This window comes from Podarcis melisellensis (assembly GCF_964234715.1).
Source record: "Podarcis melisellensis genome assembly, chromosome: 8".
Classification (NCBI taxonomy): domain Eukaryota; kingdom Metazoa; phylum Chordata; class Lepidosauria; order Squamata; family Lacertidae; genus Podarcis; species Podarcis melisellensis.
The window spans coordinates 79989320-80005475 of NC_138540.1; the positions used below are offsets into that span (position 1 = coordinate 79989320).

Below are 16156 nucleotides of genomic sequence, written 5' to 3' on the forward strand. Positions count from 1 at the left end.
GCTGATCTAGTCCAGTACAGTGGTACCTCGGGTTACAGATGCTTCAGGTTACATACGCTTCAGATTACACACTCCGCTAACCCAGAAATAGTACCTCGGGTTCAGAACTTTGCTTCAGAATGAGAACAGAAATCACACGGCGGCAGCGGGAGGCCCCATTAGCTAAAGTGGTGCTTCAGGTTAAGAACAGTTTCAGGTCAAGAACGGACCTCCAGAACGAATTAAGTTCTTAACCCGAAGTACCACTGTATCCTGTTCTCACAGTGGCCAACCAGATGACTATGAAAAGCCTGTGTGCAGGACACAAACACTACCACCTGGGAACTTGCTTACTTATTTTTCAACAAACTTGTTTTTCTAGATCAGGCTTACCCGGCTCACAACCCAACCAAGTCAAATGCAACCTACCAAATGTGTACGGAGACGAACAGGATAGTTTGGCTAACCTGGCATTGTGGCCTGCTTGGGACTGCAAACAGTCATGCGTGTAACCTTGGAGGTGGTTCAAAAGCATTATGGGCCTGTTCTCCATTCCAGAGTGCACTGGGAAGCAAGTGGCAGAACATGAGAAATCATGGGGGGGAGATATCTAGACTACTGTAGGATCTCTCTTGCACAGACACACAGGCACTCTCATAGAATCAAAGAAGTGTAGAGTTAGAAGGGACCCCATGGGTCATCTAGGCCAACCCCCTGCAAGGTAGGAATCTCAGCTAAAGCATCCATAACAGATGACACTCCATCCCTCGCAGGAGCTGGGTCAAAACTTGGAAGCTCTGCGTGCCCCTACCTCCGGGAGGAGGAGAGAATCTGTTTCGTCAAACGTCCAGCCAGAACCAAAGGAGACTAAAGTTGAAATCCCAACTCAGCCCTAGACAGACAGGGCTGCTGCCTTGAGCACATCACATACTCTCTCTGCTTCAGATTCCACAACTATCAAAGGGGACGGTTAATGGTCTTGGGCCCAATCCAGCCAAGGCTCGTTGCGATTTCCGCCTACTTAAAATCTCTCGTACTGAAAACAAAGATAGGAGTGTAAGGACTTTGCTGCTGGGTCGTGATGTAGGCTAGAGGTAAATTCACAGAGGAAAAAAATCTCTCAATGGCCATTAACTACAACAGTAATCACAAGAAGTAGGACTCTGAATAGCAGTTGCCTGAAGGCAGGCAGGCAGGCAGCGGGGTGTGGGGCTCATTGCCCCTTGTGCCCCTGCTTCCTGAAAAACACAAGAAGATACTGGGCTACAGTAGGAGTGGGGAGAATGGACAAGAGGGACCTATAAGGAAAGGCTGCAACAGCAAGAAAACTGCTGGCACATTTGCAAAGCTAAGCAGGGTCTGGTATGGTTCCAAACTGGATGGGAGACCGTGTGTTGAGAGTCCTGGGGTTGGACTAGATGACCCTCGGGATCCCTTCCAACTCTCCTATGATTTGGGACTCTTTAGCCAAGAGAAAGGTAAAGAAGAGGTGCCATCATGGAAGTTTATAAAATTATGCCTTCTGTGGAGAAATTGGGGAGAGAAAAGATTTTTTTCTCCCACTAGAATTCATTGACGTCCAATGAAGCTGAAAAATTGGGGACAGAGAGAAGAAATAACTTATTCACACAGCACAGAGTCTAACCATGGAACTTGCAGCGATGGCCAACAACTTGGGGCGGCTTTCTTGCCAGGATGGCCGTGTTTTTCCTCCACGGTTGGAGGCAGCATTGCCTTTGAATAACAGTAGTTGCTGGAAATCGCAAGAGGGGAGAGGGCTTGGACCCCGCTTGCCGGTGTCCCCCACACATCAGGTTGGCCACTATGAGAACAAGATTCTGCACTAGATGGGCCATGGACCATGATCCTGCAGGGCTCCTTCTTCTGCTCTCATGATCTTTGGCCTGAAGCGGCAGGACTCTCACAAAAATGTTGCTGCCAGCTCAGTGTTAGAAATTAGCCAGGCGCCAGGAGCATTTTGGACCTGGCTATCGGCCACTTGCGGCTAAGTGAAGAGGCCCAGGTGCCAGGATAGGGCCTGGCGTATCCACCATCTGGAGGTGCGTGCCTGGGGATCACTGGATCCGGACTGTTTTCACGCACTAATACCACATCCTGAAGAATTCTATCAGTTATATTTTATCTGCAAGGTCAGGGTGAATTTCTGGAACCCAAATGCTGTTTCTGTACAGCCTGAGCAGGAGCAGCGAACAACGTCATAGTTAATTGTTGTCGGTTGTCTTCATTTACCCCACCCCACTGCCCTGCTCACATTCACAGTTGTGAAGAGTATTCATACGTTATGAATGGTCCATAAAAAGAGAGGGGTCAGAACAGGCCAATATATATGTGGACTGTTGCTGGATCAAGTGACTTTCCTTCTTTAAGTTCTCAAAGTTCTTAACTGAGCTCAAGGTTGTCATCTGAAATAGCCAGATGTTTAACTGATAATGAACCACATTCACTCCATCCTTTGAAAAATAAGACTTGGCCAAAAATGGCAACTAGACATTCCATTTTCTCGACTGTAACCTTGGCTTAAGTAGCCATTTGGTGCCTAGTTTACATATCTGAGTCTCTAACATTGCACCAGCTATTAAGAGGAGGTTAGGGTACAAACCCAAAATGGAGCACCAACAAACCTTTCGCCTTCCCTTCATTGTCATGTTTGAATCACATCCGCACCAGGTTGGCTGCCCAGAGCTGGAAAAAAATACTATCCTCAGATGAACTATGTGGACACTTTCAAACTGCCTCCTAGATGCAGCCTCAAAGCCAGCGTACATTTCCTGCTTCCGAACAGCACCGAGTGAAATATCTCTGTGTACCTACAACTCATGGAGCACTTTCAATTCACAATGTCCTTCACAGTCCTTAATGTCCTTGCTTTCACAACAACCCTGCAGAGCAGGACGCTATTGCTGCCGCTGCCCAAAAAAGGAGTACTTGCTAACAGCAGCAGGGCAGCAGCGGCTGTTGAAATCAAATCTCCAGGACCTAGATCCAAAGCAAACTCTCTCGTCCACTAGGCCATACAGCACACAAGACCCCCACTCTCTTTCCGAAACAGAGACGCAGCCTCTCTTGGTGCAAAGAAGACAACAGTTAGCGGATTCAAAGCAGGTATATGCAAAGGGCCTAACGCACAGACAAGTGCCTCGTTTTCATCTTCTACGGAATGAATCTTGGGAACCAACAAATGCAGTCCACACACGGATTGAAAACTGTGCCAGAAGACGAAAACAAACTAAGCAACCAGCCCAACTCACCTGTCCCAGGCCTTCCCATGATTATCTCCTTTTTGGGCGTGGGGTGGCTGGTGTACTCTCCAGGGACGATGACAGGCAGGAGGGCTGCAGGAGAAGGATGGAAGGCGACCGGCTGGAAGGGGGAGGAGACGCTGAAGATGGGCGGGGCCTGCTCGGAGGCGGAAACCACACAGGGCTGGCTGGAAGGAAGAGTCCGGCCCACGTTGATGGGCACCGGCATCTGCAGCTGCCCCTTGCCTGGAAGATGCTCCTTGGAGCCGGCCTTCCCTGCTCGCGGGCTGCCCACCCTCCCCTCCAGGGGCTTTTCGGTGAACTTGGAGGGCAGCGGCACGTCGGGATTCCGCACGATGACGGGGGAGTCCCTCTGCACGGCGGGCACCCTGCGCACGGTGGGGCTGGGGTCGGAGGTCAGCCCAGCCGGCGGGGGCACCAGCAGGAGCGGGGAAGCCTGTTGGGAGCGGGAGGAGAAGGGCCCCGCACCGGCGGGCGACACGGCCCGGAAGCCAGCTGGTGTGGAAGGAGTGGGTGTGTGCGAGACAGACTCGACGCCCGAGTCAAGGCTCTCGTTCTTGTGGAAGTCGGCCGCTGAGCCTGTGCTGCTGTGGTGTGAGTCCCCGGCTTTCCGCTTGCTGGGGCTCATGGGCACGGTGAAAGTGAGGTTGGTCTGGAAGGTGATGCCCGAGTGGTGGCGCTCGCGGGAGGCTGCGTGGTGCAGCATCTCAGGGCTCAGCACGGCACCACCGACGCCCTTCGGCGTGCTGGCGCTCACGTGGCGACTGCGGGCGGCAGCCCTCTGGATGACGGGCGAGGCATTGATGGGGCTGAAGTTGGCCGGCCGGAAGCCAAAGAGGGGCGAGGGAGAGGGAGAGGGTGCCGGTGAGAAGGGAGACTGGTTGGAGACGGGTGAGAAGGAAGGGGTGCCCGAGCGAGAGCTGCCCAGGGAGACCAGCATGACAGCTGCTTCGCACTCATCAAACTCGAAGCGGGACAGGTCGGCGGGGGGCACCAGGCGGGGCCGAGAGTCCCCCCGCGCGCTGCTGGCCTCGCTGTCCCGCGAGGTGTCATCCCAGTCAAATTCGGCACTGCCCTCCCGCAGCCCACTGGCCCGCCCCTCCGAGAGGCTCTCCATCTCCTTGGTGCGCATGGAGAGGTGGCGGGAGCAGTAGCCGCGCCGCTGCGACTCCTTCATGCAACCCTCCCGGGAGCACAGCCGCCGCCACTGCTTCCCATTGAACTTCTTGCGGATGCCGTTGGGCGTGCACACCACGTCCCCCTTCTTGTACTTCTGCTGGGCCGCCGTAAGGGGAGTCCGGGAGCGAGATGAGCCAGGGGTGCTGCATTTGTCCACGGACATGACGCTGCTGCTGCGGCTCCCGCTCGCATCCGGGCTCAGCAGCGGGGATGGCTGCTCGGGGAGGCGAGGGAAAGCTGGGGACTTTGGCGGGGACAGGATCTGGGGCGGCACCACCACGGACTTTTCCTCTGCCCGCACGCAGGCGCTGATCTTGGAGACTTCCGCGTCTTCTGGTTGTTTCGGGTCCGGGCACGGGAGGGCCAGGGCGACCTTCTCTTCTTCCGGCAATGGAGGTGACTTTTCGGACGGCTTGCTGTCCTCGGGGGCAGCTTCGCAGCTCCACGGGGGGCGCAAGAGGCGCAGGGCCGAGCGCGTCACCCAGGCAGAGTCTTTGCGGGCTGCCGCAGTGCCAGGGAGGACGATGGGGCGGGCGAAGCGAACTTTGTAGGAAGCCGGCTTGGCGCTCACCTCGACGACGGTGCCTTCCCGGTAGGCCGTCTCCTCGGGGTCCGCACAAGCACAGACCAGTGTGCCAACCGCCAAGGCCCCCGGTGGAGGCGTGGCATCCAGGACCACGTCCACCGCGCCAGAGCCCAGAGCCCCTTCGTAGTACGCCGTGACGCGGTCGCCCACAAACTGCACCCCCAAGTCCTGCCCGCGGCGGATCTGCTTCACTACTGCCGGCTGAAAGAGCCCTTCACGCCGGGCCAGCACCCGCTGCGAGCGCAGCTGCCGCAGGTCATAGTCGCTCGGGGCCGTGGCCCAGGCGTCCCCCGCCCCCTTGTCGTTCTCATCCGCAGAGTGCTCGCTGGCGGTGTCGGTGCTGGACGAGGGGCAGCGCCTGGGCTCGTCCTCGGTGGGCCCTGCCGCGCCTTCGCTGCCATTCGACTCGTCGCCCCCTGGGCACTTCCTGCAGGGCGCCCGCGACTTGAAAGTGGCCGTCTTGCGGTTCAGGGAAGCTTCCGCCCCGCAGGCCTCAGTCCCTGGGTCCCTGTCCCCCTCGGGCAGCTTGTAGGGGTCCTCGGGCATCCCTGCCAACTCCTGCAGGCCGGGATCCATCGGCGGCTGCAGGCACCGGGCACCTGGGAAAGGCGGGGCTTGATCTAGAGACTCCTCCCCTGCTTCTTCTTCGGGCTTGGGCCCCTCCTCAGTGGCCTTGCGCTTCTGGGCCTTGGCTGCCCGGGTGGAGGGTGGGGAGCGGCTGCTGCTGCTGCTGCTGCTAGAGGAGGAGGAGGAGCCAGCAGCCTTCCTCGCTGGTTTCATATTCCCTCCAGGCTGGGTGTGGACTCAGGGAGCTGAGGAGAGAAAGACAAGAGGCAAAGGTTACAAGAGCAGGCAGAGGCTCGTTCTGCCGAGGTTCCAGGGAACCAGAGTGACAAACCCCCATACCTGCTCTCTCACTGGTCTAAGGATCTGGCCTCTCCTTCCCCACTATTGCAGCCATCCAGCTTTTGAGAACCTGGAGGTTTTGTTTTAAGCTAAAGAGCAGGGATGTCATACAGAATCATAGAGTTAGAAGGCACCCCTAGAGGGTCCAACCCCCATGCAATGCAGGAATTTCAGCGAAAGCATCCATTATATTCTAAACATTCTAAACATGACAGAACTCTTGGGTATCCAATGAACCTGAATGCTGGGAAGATTCAGGGCAGAAAGTACTTCTTCACCAGTGCAGAACTCACTCCCACAAGGGGCAATGACACTAGCTTGGATGGCTTTGAAAGAGGAGCAGACGAGTTCATGGGGAATAAGCCCATTGGTGTCTGTACACTCCATGGCCATTCTCTGCCTCCACAGTTGGGAGGTAGTAATGCCTCTTAATACCAGTTGCTGGAAACCACAGGAGGAGAGAGTGCTCTTGTGTACAGCTTGAGGCTCTTAATCCAAAGGTCATGAGTTCAAACCCCATGTTGGGCCAAAGATTCCTGCATTGCAGGCGGTTGAACTAGATGACCCTCCAGCTCTATGATTCTATGATTCACGTTCTGCTCACTGGTTCCCCAGAAGCAAATATAGGGCCACAGTGAGAACAAGGTGTGGGATCAGATGGGCCCTTGTAGAAGTCTCCTTGTAGAATCACAGAATTGCAGAGTTGGAAGGGAACCCCAAGGATCATCAAGTCCAACCCGCTGCAATGCAATTCTTAAAACGCTCCCTGCTCCCGTTGTCTTTTCCCAGCTCTAGCCCTAAAAAAGACCCTTCCCGCAAGCACAAACCCACCTGCTACTTCTCGCTTGTGTGAGGCTTGAGGCAACATATTCCATACTTTTGCCCCGTCCCATAATTCTCTGCCCATCTCCCAGCCATGAGCTCCTTCACCTCATATAATTGTACAGTGGTACCTCGGATTACAGATGCTTCAGGTTACAGACTCTGCTAACTCAGAAATAGTACCTTGGGTTAGGAACTTTGCTTCAGGATGAGAACAAAAATCGCGGTGTGGCGGCGCCGGCGGGAGGCCCCATTAGCTAAAGTGGTACCTCAGGTTAAGAACAATTTCAGGTTAAGAACGGACCTCCAGAACGAATTAAGTTCTTAACCCGAGGTACCACTGTATTCAGAAATGGAGAAAACACCAACACTGCTTTGGCAGGCACTTAGCAGGATACACTAATGGTTGTGTAGCACTCATACACCACCCCTGGCACCATTGCCAATGAAATCAAGAACAAATGGAATAAATAAAAGAGCTTAGGTATTCCTGCATTGCAGCGGGTTGGAATAGATGACCCTCGGGGATCCCTTCCAGCTCCCCGCCCCCCCCCGTAAGGTCAGTCATGACACTTAACTACGCTATGTTGTAAATCAGGAAGGGGGAACCCAAGTCCCTCTTAACTGGACTACAACTCTATCCTTCCTGGCCATGGGCTGCGCTGGCTGGGGCTGATGGGAAATGGAGTCCAAAAAATACCTGGAAGGTCACAGGCTCCCTGTCACCATTCTACAGAATGGGAGAGCAAGAATTCAAGCAACACAGAACTCTTCATCCGAGTTAAAACTTACGATAGAGTACAGGGTTTGGTATGGTACCGTACGGCTTGCACCTTCAACATTCTGAATAAGAGACCACCGGGTGATGTTAACACGAAGAGGAGGTCCTTTGCCTTCATTTTTAATTATACAGCAGAAGCATCCGTGGGGAATAAAAAAGGGAGAGGGTCTCGGGGACTGGCTGTTATGCCGTAAGGACCAGGCAAGTTTTGCCCTGCAAGGTCCCTCAAAACGGATGTTCGCTGAGCAGCTTATAAAGAAATGTGTAAGATAAGCCCCCCCAAGGAGGCTTGCTCGGCCTGAAACAAATTGGGCTAGCATAATAAGAAGCTTTCACCCTTTCCAGCATCTCTGGAGATACACTTCTCTCCATTTCTGTTTACCTCATCGGATGCTTCCCGAGTTTGTCTGTGCTTCATTGTGCCAAAGGCCAGAGAAGAAACTCACACGTCTATCCCAACATGAGACAGTGCAAGAAAACGGCATATCCTCACTTGTTCAATATGGCCAACACGTTTTCTCAACGGCTTTCCATAATGTGCTACCCGGGTAAGGGGTGCAGCGAACTCAGGCAAAACCCAAAGAACCCCAAGTCCTGCAGAGGGAGGCACCTTCCTTGCTCACATGTCTCCCCCTGCTACCAGCTTGGGTGCAGCTGGTGGGCGGGGAGAGGAATGCTCAGAGACCTCCGGAGGAATCCTTCCTAGCTCCCTTCTCATCTGAGGCCTGGAGACAGGAGCAGGGTGCAAAGGAATGTGGAAGAGTTGCAACCCATCCGTTTGGCGGCAAGCAGGGACGTAGGCCAAATCCCCTCCTCTTCCCCACACCCCACCAAAAAGGGAGGGAGAAGAGGCTTCCTGGAAAAAAACAGACTATGGGCAAACAGTCTCAAGGATTGGCTCGACACAGCATTCCTAATGTTATCATTCCGGACCCTGGCTTCAAGCTTCCTTGAGAGAGAGAGGTTTTGCCAGACTCTCCATGGCTGCTGCCCCCATCTCCCCCATTTCAAACCCTCTAAACATGTTCCTCTTCTCCCAGATCTGCTCTGGATTCCTTCAGCTGAAGATGTGGGTGCTCTGTTCCTGAGTGGTGGAGCAGCGGCACTCTGTATGCGCTCAGAGGCACATGCTGTTACTCCACATACCCTTGGGCTGAATCGGAACAGGTCCCCGTGTGCCCGGGGAACAATTAAACCCGATCTCGTCCACACACCTTCTCCCTGCATAATCCCCCCCCACCTGCCCCATATAGGAAATGTTTGGAGTATTTTCACGTTACCATCTCCCCAGAGTCATATACACACAGCCATCCCATCCTTCCTTAGCAGCCCCCTCCCAAAAGCCAGCAAAGTGTCATCTGCTCCTGGCCACGGCCTTATAGCTGAACGACAGACCCTCTACCCCACAGCACCTCCCACAAGTGACCTTGCTCACCCCAAATGCTGGGCAGAAGACTTTCCTTCGCTCTTGACAACGCTCCCACCAGGCAACTAACTTCCCAAAGACCCCTCCCATGTTATGCAACTCCTCTCCGCTCTCTCTTTCTCCCCACCCCCACCCCAACACACACAAACACCTCCTGCCACGCACACACAATGGCCAGGCCTCCCTGCCAATCCTCCCATCCCATAATAACTGGTGTTGGGTCTCAGCCTGGACCGCTGCCCTGCTCAAAGTCATCCCACCACAGCCAGGATCAGCACCCCTCTCCTCTCCTGGAGGTGCATCACAACCCACTTGCCCTCCCAGGAAAGGGGAGCTGGGGGGGTGGGTAGGCAAAGCTGGTCTCTCGCCTTGATCCCACCTGCCTTAGCAGCTGCAAAAGGAATCCCATCCCCCCCCTGCAAGAATTATTTTGCATAAAACCACCAAAAGTTGTGGCACATAAAAAGCGGGCATCTCTGCTGCTGCTGCCTCCTGCTGCTGCCTTGCAACTGTGGGGGTCCCCATTTTGGGGCTGCGGGAGTTGGTACCTCCCGGGACCTAATGGGGAGGAGGGGGAGTAAAGTTGTTGCATCCCACTCCCTCCTTTTCCTTTGGAGGCTATGGTGAAGATGTTAACCCTTTGTGGAGCCTCCTCTTCCCCCCCCTCCTTGGGAAGGGGGGCACTGGAGTTAATATCACCCCCCCCTTACCTGAATGACTCCCTCTTCCCAGGGAGTTTAGGATAGCCAGAATTCTTTCTGCAGGGAGTCTTGGTACAGTCCAGCTTTTACTCCCCCCCCCCCCGCTTCTCCGATGGTCCAGCCCGAGCCCCTCTCGGCCCCTCCGAGCCCCTTTTACTCCAACAGACAAAATGGTGAATGAATCTGGACCAGCTGGAGCCACTGTCCAATCGGCACCCACAACTCCGTGACAGATTTTCGTAACAGCCAATAGCTCGCCCCCAGAACTTGCGCATTCCCCACCTCCCGAGACAGGCAGCGCGTGCGGCCTATCAGCGCTGAAAGGGGTCGGCCAGACTATTCAAAGCATTCCTGCCCCTCCCTTGAGAGAAGCACTTACAGTAGCCTGTAGAAAGGTGAATTAAGGGAGAAGTGGGAGAAGCCCACCATACAGTAGCCAATAGGGACGGAGAGGCGGAGCAAGAACACAGACTTGTTTACCGGGCGCCGAGCGAACAGGAAGAGCGAGGTTCCGCTGAGAATCATGGGACATGTAGTCTTTAAGGACTTTCACCCACAGCTGATTGAGTCTTCCAACCCTCGCAGAAAGAACTTTAATTCCCATGACACTACGCGAAATGCAGCTGAGGCAGAAACGGGGAGCTATCCTTCATGGGACTTGTAGTTCTTGTCACTCATCCTTCCTATACTGCGTAGGCGTCAAAGACAACAATTCCCATAGTGCCTTGTTAGCCAGGCTTCTACAGCATTAGAAATGCTGAGCGCGCAAGGGCTGCCGGCCGCCGAAGTCATGGTTCCCATAAAGAGTTATGGGAGAAACCAGGAAGTTACCAGAGAAAGAACCACAACTCCCGGGATGCAACGCGCCGTTCCTCAGGACGGTCAGGGTGCCGGAGAATCTTCAGGGCCAGCGATGCCCATAGGAAAAGCAGAGGGACGTACTCGTAAAAGACTAGCGCACCCATCATGCTTTGGGGCAACAGAACGTCTAAAGAAGCCAAAGCTCCGCGCACAGCCTCATGGGATTTGTAGTCCAAAACTGCGGCCCGCCCTTAGGACATCCTGGGGAGTTCCCCTAGGAAAGACTACAACTCCCATCAAGCTCTTCCGCTTGTTACTTCTAGCCTGTCCCCTCCCCCCGCAGGGCTGCAAAGTACAACTGAGGCAAGCGGAGCGAACGGGGAGGGTGGACTTCGTTCCCATCCCAAGTCCCCTCGGCGGAAGGTCCATTTTTAAGTAATTTGCATGTCATTAGCATATTCATAAACTCACCCGTCGTCCGCTCCTGGCCTCCCTTGCCCCGGCCGGGCCCCTCGCGCTTCCCCTCAGCAACAGCGGAGCCGCCGCCGACAGCTCCGCGGCCAATCAGCGTCCGGACCGGGATCCCCTTCCCCACGTGGGGCTGAGGAGGCGGGGTCGGCAGCGACCAATCAGCGCCTGGGGCGGCCTAGGAATGAAGTCACCAGGGCGGGCCCGCATTGGCCGGCGCTGCCGGAGTTCGTAGCCAATCAGGAGGCGCTTTCGGCAGGACAGGAACGGGCGAGAAGTCGGGAGTTGTGGAACCTGGAAGATGCAGCGGGGGGGGGGGGGCGACTTCTCGCTCTCTCGCTCGCACGCGCGCGCACACTCACACCTGCGCGTGCAGGCCCGTCGCTTCCCCGCAAGAGCGTGCAATGCACAAACACACGTTTTGCGCCAGCAATTTGACCCCGATGCAACTTGAGCAAATGCAACAAGCGCGATCTACTTGGCGTTCCCGTCAAAACAATTAGGCGCAGCGCGGTGCAGTTTTCAGCTCCGCAAAACACACACAAAAAAAAGAAAGCAGGTCAGCCACACGGGCGCGTGCTACGGAAATGCACGTCGGCCTTCTCGGGTAGGTTAAGGCCTTCCGCACCCGCTTCGCCTGTGCTGAGTTTGTGCAGAAAGGAAGGGCAAAGGCGCGTTCACGTCGCCTGTAAATTACCCTCCAGAAACGCCCTGGCTGCGTGTTATTTCACTTGCGCGGCGGCGTGTCTGGTCGTGCACAGCTACACGGATTCCTTCTGCCTTGCAGTAGTAGTTTTAAATAAGCGGAGAGCGCGGCGAGAGGGGCCTCCGTGCCGTGGCAGCTGCTTTCCTCGGGACAGCGGTGTCTTCTGACGCTCCTTCTCTCACCTCCATGTGGACAAAGCCCTGGCCCGTTAGGTTTGACGTCCAAAGCAGCTGCTCCTCAAGCTATCCAGAACCCTCGGCCAAATCCTGCCCCTCGCAGTTGCCAACACAGAAGCACAGAAGGGTCCGGGAAGTGAAGCAGTTAGGCACTGTAGCAACTCTTAACAAACTACAGTGCCCAGATTTCTTTTGGGGAGAGAAAATATTCAAATCTGCTGTTATTGTTACTATTCTGAGATCCAGTGATCTCAGAGTTCACTTTAAATGTATGGTGCGTTCACCGCTTAGAACAAAGGGATGTAAATGATAGGAAAGCAGATTTAAGTTCTGCTATTAAACAGTGAAATGGGCCCTGCAAAAATGCATTTAACCTGTTCAGTTGTTGTTTAAATAGCAGCTGAGGAGAGAGAGGTCCCAACCAAATTTGGGAAAGTTGTACCCTGAAGAGAGGGGGTTAATGTTTTTGCGACATGGCCCTGATGAAAATCACCTTCATCCCTCAGAATCTGCCATTCCCTCCCAATGAGAATTCTCCTTTTTGATTTATATCGCTGGTTCCCAAAACCACTTGAAAATTGCGGGTCTTAATGACTCTTCTGTCTTTTGTAACAAGTGTAATGCACTGCACTACACGCTGTATGGCTTTAACTGTTATTTTTTATTGCTTCTTTTTTCCCTTATCTTGAATTTTTATTGTATTACAATTTGCATTCCATAGAATTCAAAATGTAATACAATAAAATACAAGATAAGAAAGAAAAGAAGCAATAAAAATGCAATTACAAATCAGTCTTTCGTGCAGACATGGCCGTGAACTGCCTGAACCACTGGTGGTTCACAGTCTAGGGCTGCCATATTTTGAAGAGCAAAAAAGAGGACACACTTGCCGAATTCTGCTTTTAACTATGGATCTCCATGATGACTCTGGACAGAGGAGGTGTCCAGGAAAAAAAGAGTACATATGGCAACCCAAACATAGACCGCATTTTGGGAATCCCTGATCTATACCATAGCAGGATTCAGATGCAAGAGAAGGGTGTTTCTCCTGCAGTCAATTTCTCTGGGGAACAGGGTGTTGCACTCATGGAAATAGGCGTTAGGGAAGCATGCCTTAAAGGCTCAAAACGTGGGTGGTGTTTCTGTTTTTAAAAGCTTGACATTTAGGGCACTTTTCAGCCCTGACATCTGTGCAGGGCTGCAGTTGAATCATCACCATGTGTGCCTGAAGGCCCTTTGCTCAGAAAGCATCCCAGGGTGACCCAACAGCCTGGACACGTAGAAACATATTCCCTCTTCTCCCGGTTTGCTTTGGCTCCCGACATCTCTTACTTAACAAGAAAACATCTCGTGATGTTTGCAAGTCCGCAGCACTTTTAAGAAGAAGAAGCTGGTGCTGTAGAAGATACAATCTCACCTACTGCTCTGTGACTTGGTGCTGTTTATGTGAGCGCAGGCAACGGACGACATCAGAATCCCCTTGCTGGATCGGTTCAAAGCCCCTCTAGGCTAGCATTCTGTCTCCAGCAGGGGACAGACGTAGGAAGTTCCACCGGCAGTGAAGAATAGCTGCAGGTTTATGTCAGCAGGGTCACAGTCAAGGAGTGAGAGGCAATGGGCACATGGTATGGCTGCCACATGGAAGCCATATTCATTTGTCAGATGTGGTGTGGTGGGCCCCAGATTGCAGGTCGTCAGATGTTTGTTACGATACATTCTGCAACAGGTCCCCTGTCTCCAGCATCCTTTGTTGTTGTTGTTGTTTAGTCATTTAGTCGTGTCCAACTCTTTGTGACCCCATGGACCAGAGCACATAAGGGACTCCTGTCTTCCACCACCTCCCAGTTTGGTCAAACTCATGCCGGTCGCTTCGAGAACACTGTCCAACCATCTTGTCATCTGTCGTCCCTTTCTCCTTGTGCCCTCCATCTTTCCCAACATCAGGGTCTTTTCCAGGGAGTCTTCTCTTCTCATGAGGTGGCCAAAGTATTGGAGCCTCAGCTTCACAATCTGTCCTTCCAGTGAGCACTCAGGGCTGATTTCCTTAAGAATGGATAGATTTGATCTTCTTGCAGTCCATGGGACTCTCAAGAGTCTCCTCCAGCACCATAATTCAAAAGAATCAATTCTTCGGCGATCAGCCTTCTTTATGGTCCAGCTCTCACTTCCATACATCACTACTGGGAAAACCATAGCTTTAACTATATGGACCTTTGTTGGCAAGGTGATGTCTCTGCTTTTTAAGATGCTGTCTAGGTTTGTCATTGCTTTTCTCCCAAGAAGCAGGTGTCTTTTAATTTCGTGACTGCTGTCACCATCTGCAGTGATCATGGAGCCCAAAAAAGTAAAATCTCTTACTGCCTCCATTTCTTCCCCTCCAGCATCCTAGAGCTGCCCAATCAGCGTGAAAGGGGAGCTTTCTAGCCACACCACAAGGTGTTTTAGTTTCAAGAGAATGCTGTGCAGGTTTTGTAACATACAATGGAATTCCAAGGAAAACACAAGTCACTCTGAAAGGAGATCGCTCCGAAATCACTTGCATGTGTATATGCACAGAAGATCGTAGAAGGGACCCCTGAGGATCATCTAGTCCAACCCCTAGAATGTGAGAGAAAATAAATACCGTAATATTAAATAAATGCCTAAAATAATTATTATGTTGGTCTAGCACAGTGCAGGTCCGCCACTGCTTGGCTGTTTCCCCACTCTCCTGAACCGTCCTTTATTTTGCCTGACCCAAAGTGGCAACTTTCTGCAAAGAATTCTGGGGGTTGTAGTTTGGTGAGGATGCTGAAGATTTCTCACTTGGCATCCTACCTCCCGGAACTGCAAAGTCTTTGTTGTTTGCAAAAGCTGGCATTCATTCTTTGATTGCATTCCATCATGCTCACAAACAGACAAATGCTGGCGACGGTGTTAGGCTGACTGAAAACCCACGTGTCCTCCAGTTGATTTCTGGAGCGGGACAGTTGAGGATCCTCAGCGACATCAATCTTCGTGAAACATCCAGTCCTTTTTGGGGGGAGTGGGGGACAACCTCTTAAACACCACAAGCGGAATTTCCAGAACGATAAAATGGTGGCATTCCCTTTAGCCTTCTACTACCCTTTCCTAGAAAAGCCTTGAAGAAGTGATAGTTCTTGAAAATGCTGTGATGCTGTGGGAAGTGGGAGGGAAGGTTTTCCTGCCTGGTGGTAGTGGGCAACTTTCCAGGGACCTCATGCTAGAGTTGGGCAGGGCCAGAGCCAAAAGTGGGTGGTGCAATTAAAACGAGTTTAACTTTGCTCGGCAGGCTAGCTCCTACACAAACTCGCACACCCTTCTCCATCCAGGTATGTGCGAGGCATTATCGGAGTTCAAGGACACAATATCCTGAATGGCAACAGCTCTCCAGGGTCTCAGAAAGACGTCCTTCTTAGTTGTGCCTGTGCAAGAATTGAACCTGAAACCTTCTGGACGCGAAGCAAAATGCTCTTCCTCTGAGCTGCAGCCACTCGGACATTGTAAAGAGGACAAAACTGCACATGATACTTCCATATAGATATATAGCTATATATATATGGAGATTGTCATATGTGAGGAGTAGCACTCAGGAACTTGGCCAAAAGAAAAGAGGCACATAAAATAACTCGGCAAGAAGACCCAAGCAGTGTTGCTTTTTGGTGCATTCGCTGGTTGCAACATTGCAGGGAAATTTGCTGGAATAATGATAGTGTGGGAGACCTGGTCTGTTTTCTCAGGTCCACCCTCTCCCCCTTTCACATTCTCAGCACCAGAAGGCAGAAGGTTAAAGTCCCATTCAGGCAGCACCAGGTGGGAAAAAGCTGTACTGATGTACAGCAAATGTACAGTGGCATCTCGGGTTAAGAACTTAATTCGTTCCAGAGGTCAATTCTTAACCTGAAACTGTTCTTAACCTGAAGCACCACTTTAGCTAATAGGGCCTCCTGCCACCGCCATGCGATTTCTGTTCTCATCCTGAAGTAATGTTCTTAACCCAAGGTACTATTTCTGGGTTAGCGGAGTCTGTAACCTGAAGCGTCTGTAATCTGAAGCGTCTGTAACCCGAGGTACCACTGTATAATAATAATAATAATAATAATAATAATAATAATAATAATTTATTATTTGTACCCCGCCCATCTGGCTGGGTTTCCCCAGCCACTCTGGGCGGCTTCCAACAAAGATGAAAGATACACTAAAATGTCACATATTAAAAACTTCCCTGAACAGGGCTGCCTTCAGATGTCTTCTGAATGTCAGGTAGATGTTTATCACTTTGACATCTGATGGGAGGGCGTTCCACAGGGCGGGCGCCACTACCGAGAAGGCCCTCCGCCTGGT

General features: G+C 52.6%; 1 protein-coding gene across 3 annotated transcripts in view; it reads right to left on the reverse strand.

Moving 5' to 3' along the window:
* CIC (capicua transcriptional repressor) overlaps positions 1-11052 on the reverse strand; it is a 45950-nt gene extending 34898 nt beyond the window's left edge. For 2 of the 3 annotated variants that reach the window (XM_081921876.1, XM_081921874.1), the window contains exons 1-2: positions 10934-11052; positions 3249-5837 (exon numbers count right to left, since the gene is read on the reverse strand). In XM_081921876.1, coding sequence (XP_081778002.1) covers positions 3249-5805 — 2557 coding nt within the window. In that variant the 5' untranslated portion in view covers positions 5806-5837; positions 10934-11052. Of the gene's footprint in view, positions 1-3248; positions 5838-9670; positions 9834-10933 lie in introns of those variants that run through there. The other variant, XM_081921875.1, reaches the window with a different exon arrangement.
* Positions 11053-16156: the final 5104 nt, after the last annotated feature.